The sequence below is a fragment of the Eurypyga helias genome, unplaced genomic scaffold (assembly GCF_000690775.1).
Source record: "Eurypyga helias isolate BGI_N326 unplaced genomic scaffold, ASM69077v1 scaffold43476, whole genome shotgun sequence".
Lineage (NCBI taxonomy): Eukaryota > Metazoa > Chordata > Aves > Eurypygiformes > Eurypygidae > Eurypyga > Eurypyga helias.
The window spans coordinates 29,535-35,172 of record NW_010255575.1 but is presented as its reverse complement, the minus strand read 5'-3'; the positions used below and the strand labels follow the sequence as shown (position 1 = coordinate 35,172).

The 5,638-nt window shown below is 50.5% G+C and overlaps 1 protein-coding gene across 1 annotated transcript in view; it reads left to right on the top strand.

Annotated features, from left to right (window-relative positions):
- WHSC1L1 (Wolf-Hirschhorn syndrome candidate 1-like 1) overlaps positions 1 to 5,638 on the top strand; it is a 33,378-nt gene that overhangs the window by 684 nt on the left and 27,056 nt on the right. The window contains 5 exon segments of the mRNA XM_010153356.1: positions 1 to 52; positions 3,529 to 3,597; positions 4,024 to 4,183; positions 4,628 to 4,782; positions 5,585 to 5,638. The exon segment at positions 1 to 52 is cut by the window's left edge and continues 17 nt beyond it. Coding sequence (XP_010151658.1) covers positions 1 to 52; positions 3,529 to 3,597; positions 4,024 to 4,183; positions 4,628 to 4,782; positions 5,585 to 5,638 — 490 coding nt within the window.

Here is a 5,638-nt window from a genome sequence, read left to right as displayed (position 1 = left end):
GGAAGAGCGCAAGTCGCACAAAATCCCCAAATTAGAAGCAGAGGAACAAAATGTAAGTGGAATGCGAGTTTCAGCCATCTGTATACATGACATTGTTACAGGGCGTGCGTCCTCGGCGGCACTTTTCCCTGCCTGCCGTTGTGTCCGCACGTGCTGCCGCGCGGCTTTGTTCCCTGGCCAGGCTGGGAGCTGCACTGCTGGGACAGCCCAGCTGCGGTGGAAAGCCCACATTTAAAATCCAACCCCTAGAAAGGCTATCTGATAGTTTTAGGGATTATTTGCTTTTTAAGTTCAGCGTGTTCCGCGTGTACTACTCTTTGGCCAGTGCTGAAGATGGAGCTTTTGGCCAAGAGCATGCACGTTCCTCAGGCTGACTCTCAAAACGGTGCTGGGTGGTGAGTGAAAGTTGGTTTCTTGGAGCACGCAGCACCCCAGCGTCTGATGAACTTCTGAATGATACCGGAAACGCTGTGACGATGTACAAAACCCGGGGGCTGTGGAGCACGTGTAGAATCCGGTAGGAATCAGTATTCTGAAGCAGTAGGCACACCAGAAGTAGTGGGTGACTCGGCAAACTTTGGGAGAATTCAGCACTGGGATGTGACCGTTTCTGTCGAGTTTTGTGATATGCTTGCAGGCACACAGGCTGTTTACGTCTGGGGGAGGCGTTTAACTTAGATTCCAGGGGGCAAGGAGACAAATTACTGGTCTTTGGTACTCAGCCATTCTTTTTGCTTCAGTTTTATGAGCCATTTAATTACTTCTGTTTCCTTTTCTCTTCCTTATTTGTTCCCGCCAGCTCTGTGATACTGGTTTCTGTATTTCCCAGTTTGAGGGGGGGGGATGGGAGGGAGGGGTGGTGAGTGGCAGGAATGGGGAAGTTGCTGTATCGGGCCAGGACAGAGATGACCCAGCTCAGGCTGGGCTGGGCTGTTACAGTACGTGGCTGAGGTTCTTGGAAGTTCCTGTGATACCCGCTGCTTTCGGTGGGTCTGGGAGAAGAGCCTGCCTGTAGGGAGCGGGACGTGGATCTCGTATATCAGGTTCACGTGCCTGGGGTAATGGTGGTGTGATTTTTAATGGCAGACACGCTGATTTCCCACTCCCCACCACCCTGCAGGACTGTTCACGTTTTATCGCTCTTACATCTCCCTTGTGGTAAGGGGGCCTCTTCCAGGGCTCACGTCGGGGATGGATCAAGATCTTGAGCTTCTGCTGCATGTAATTGCCGTAGTTGGCTGGCGAAGCTCCGGAAGATCTTGTAATCCAAACCTGAAACGGGCTATCGCGTTAAACACGAGCCGTCGGTGACGCCGTTGGTACGTAATCAGCTTGACCTCAGAAGTGCTGCTTGAAGCCACTTTCAGGTGGCTGCGCCAACTGCCGTGTCCAGCTGGCAGCCTGCTTCTGGGGGCAGGAATAATGCGAACGGCATCTCCTCCGCGCCTGCGCGATACCTGCCTGCAGGGGTAGGGAGAGGGGTGCGTTCTCCCGGGCAGCTCTCTGCCGGGTGCCTCTGCCACTCGTGTTTGTCTGCCTGTCCTTTGCTTCCGTAACCATATGGGTGTCCCCCGAGTTCCACTGAAATCCAGTCTCGGTGGGTTTGGGTCTCTCGGAGCCCAGCTGAAGACACAGTCTTGTCCAGGCTTTCTGACCTATTCTCCAGACGCCTGTCACCCCATGTCAGGCTCTTGGTTTTGCCTTGCCATCTTGTCCTCCCTCTTGCCAGAGACTGATTCTGCTCCTGAAGCTTCAGCTCTGCCCGTCCCTCTGGTTGATGGGTGCTCCTTGGTTGTCGTGAGAGCATCACCTCCTCTCTTTCCCAGCATGCTGTCTTTCCCAGGTTGAACTAAAACCTTGCCTCCCAGATTCCAGGTTCCGAGTCTAGTGTTGTCTAGGATTCACCAGGAATCTTGGGTCTGCTTTTGTCCCCCTCCCACCTTCCATCTCCCTTTCGGCAGGCGGCGTTGTAGGAACGTCCTGCGTGTCGTTCTCCGTCGGTTCAGGCAGCAGGTCGCTCTGACGTCAGCGGGTCGCTCTGACTTCGTGCTAGTGCTTTTTGTTACGAGTTACCCAGCACAGTCTCAGTTTCATCCTCCCACCGTTTGGCTTCCACTGCACAGTTTCATTGTCGTGTGCGTTCGTCGTGTACACTTCCGTCCTCTTCAGTGTCGATGGTACAAGGCTTGTGACCCCCTGCGTAGGCACAAAAGGGACTTGCGGTACAGGCCGGTTTACGCGTCCCTACTCGGCGTGGCTGCTTGGAAGTAGGGTGAGCTGTGCTTGTTTCCGCGTTCGGACGCTGTAATCCTGGGAAGCGCGCAGACTGGGGGGATGTTCCTGCCCGGAAGGCTGATGTGAAATGAAAAGGGTATGAAAACACCACTGAAGCCCTGAATGCTGGTGTTAAGCATATGTTACCTTGCTCGTTGTATCCTGCGAGGAGCTGGAAGTTTGCAGTGTGTTACCAGCTTGGCTCTCCCTGCAGAGGTGAGGTTTCCAGCGAAAGAAAGGCCGGAGTCACTGCTGTGCTTCCCGGGATTTGGTGTCTGCCCAGCACTCAGTAACGCGGCCGGTCTTAAAGGACCGTGTTCTACACGCAGCTCTCGACGAGGTGCTGACCGCGGTGGGTCTGGAGGCCGACCGCGTGTGCGCTCCTAGCTCTGAGCTGAAGCAGGCATTGCTGACTGCCACGGGGTCCGCGTTTTAAGCAGACTCACTGTCGTTTGGATTAACAGCACTGTTCATTTCTCACTGCGTGTGTCTGACACTGCTTTTTGCTGCTCTGAGTCCTTTGACGACTTCTCCTCTGCAGGAGTAAAAGCAAGAGTCTTGTCTCTGGTTAGATAGCTCACAGCCCAGCTCTTATCTTCACGCCTGCTGGCTCATCGCGCTCCTGCCGAGGCCACTCCGCCGATGAAGTTAGCTTCTGTTCAGTGGCGATCCCTGTTCTCTCAACCTTTTCCTCTCCTGCCCTGCCAGAACGGACTGCGTGTGCCTCAGCCTGGCTTGCAAGCGCGCCGTAGGCTTTACGTTGTCGACCTGCGATCCTCCAAACACATTTGTCAGCTATACGCTGTTTAGCATCGATTTTACGGTTTTCGTGTTTATATTTGATTTCTGTAATGCAGCTTCTGCAAGGAACTGGGATCCAGTGAGACATCCCACATTACTGTGGGTGCCCTTCATATGGCATTGTCCGTTTCTTTGAAGTTGTATATTGATTGGGTGGAAAGTTAATTGGGTTCGCTGTCCCCGAGTGTGTGTTTGTCTCACCTGTTGCTGGGGAGTGTTGCTGTACGCAGGTGTGATGGTAATGTAAATAGTGGGGGGGAAAAGGTATATTTTGCCTGTATTTTGGTTTGGGTATAAGGAATCCTCACATTTTCTGGGTTTCTGGTTGACTTTCCGTGCATTGTTTTTTTTCTGCCTGGGTTCATTATTATGCTTTGGTCGTTTGTTTTACGGTCCCCTTACCTTGTTTGTGTTTGTTTTCCTTTTTTCTCTTCGTTGTTACCCATTTCCTAGAGACCAAATGAGAGGCTTAGCATGCTGTCAGAAAGACCAAGAGAAGATGCAGTCTTGGAGGAAACCCCGGTTAGTACGTTCGCTAATTAACACTGAGCTTCTAGTGTGTTACTGGTTTTAGACTAATTATTACATAGATCCTTAAATTTATCAGATAGATCAGTTGCCATTTTTTGGAAACTCTTATTACAATACTGTATGTATTGCTTTACTTTATCCCAAAAGCAACATTCTTAATCAGCTTAGGAAGCAGAAACCTTTTTTGGGGGGGGTGGGGGGGTGGAGTTGTTGTTTTGTGTCTTGGCTTGTCAGTGACCATCGTGTGTAAATCCTAGCTGTGTGTAACCCCTTTCTGTCACCTTTCTAACAAATGTGTAGCTCATGTTAGATTTTCAAATGTCAGGGATGCCCGGGAGAAAAATAACAGGTCCCTGTGGGTAACAAGTGCATCTCTAAATTGTCTTCCCTGGCTTTAAGCTTGCGTTTTCCTTGTAGGTCCAGCAGTTCTTGCCTTCTCTTCCAACACAAGTCACCCATGACATCAAGTTTCAGGTTGGCGATCTGGTTTGGTCCAAGGTGGGAACATATCCATGGTGGCCTTGCATGGTTTCATGCGATCCCCAGCTTGATGTTCATACCAAAATTAATACAAGAGGTAAGGGAGGAAGATCTTTGCTGGAATATATCAAATGTCTGTAGTTGTTCCTTTATTAAAAATATCTTCTCCTTGAATTCCCTTTGCAGGGTGAATTCTGCTGTGTGTAGGCTAAGCAGGACTATTCCTGAAATGTATGGAGTTAGTACTAATGAAATCACCTCTGCAGATGAGCCTGTGCAAACCAGGCTTGTGCACAGATGCTCCCTCTTCTCTCCAGTTGGTGTACTTAGGAGAGGACACTGATTCGTGTGAGAGTGTCGAGTGTGGGCAGGGCATACTTACCTTCCCACCCTAAACTGTTCTGAAGCTGCGCCCGTCGTCTTTCTCAGCTGCAGCTGGGTACTTCCACCTGCAGTGTTGGCTAATGTGGAGGAGGAACGTGTAAGCTAAACCAGCAAAGTGATGTTGATGGAACGGCTGACTGGAGTTTCTCGTTTCCAGGTGCCCGTGAATACCACGTTCAGTTTTTTAGCAACCAGCCAGAGAGGGCCTGGGTGCACGAGAAGCGGGTTCGAGAGTACAGAGGACACAAACAGTATGAGCAGTTACTGGCTGAGGCTGCTAAGCAAGCCAGCAACCACTCGGAGAAACAGAAGGTATGAGCAGCACTAATCGTGAGAGCGTTATCGACGGTGCCTGTGTAAGAGAAATTCTCCCGGGGCTGTTCTGAGACACAGTCGTGCTTTATCCTGTAAAGGCTTGTCTGCATTTTGCTGGCACAAGGGTTTTTCCCCAAAGATACCGAAAACGTTGTCGTACCCTCATGACGTCCGTGTGAAAATGCTGATAGCTGAACGTGCTTTGTCAGTTCCTCCTCGTGGTGATCAGCCTGGGCGTTGGAGATAACTTTACATCTGTATGAGAGTGTTAAATAGAAACAGGCTCTGGGTGTCTTTAGAAAATACCATTTTTCAAGGGTGCTCTTCCAGCCCGCGATACTAGTGGAGGTGTTCTTTTCCATCCTTTTGTTGGAAAGGAAGCCTTAGCGTCAGAAATCACTGGTAGATGGACGACTTCAGTCAGTATTTATGCTACTCCAAATATCGATATGGAAGGAAGAAGGTGTTTCTAGAAGAAGGAGGGGGATTTAAAAAGTAGATAAATTAGATGTGAATGCTGGGTCTTGTAACAGGAATTGCAGGCTCGAGTACGGCCTGTTCTTGTCTTCAGTGAAGTGGTAACTCAGGGCAGACACTGAGTTGTGATGGTCGTATGTCCGGCTGCAGTGTCTGCTTGTGCTCCGGGCAGGGACTCCCTGTCCACCTTTCGAAAGCACCCCGTGAGGGGAGAGTGAACTTTAATCTGCCTGAGAGACTTCAGGACCCTCAGGGTTGCATCACGAGTGCTGTACCTGAGAGATTCTTGGGTGTAATTTGCTATTTGTCTTTGTTCCTTAAGATTCGCAAGCCAAGGCCGCAAAGAGAGCGTGCTCAGTGGGATATTGGCATTGCC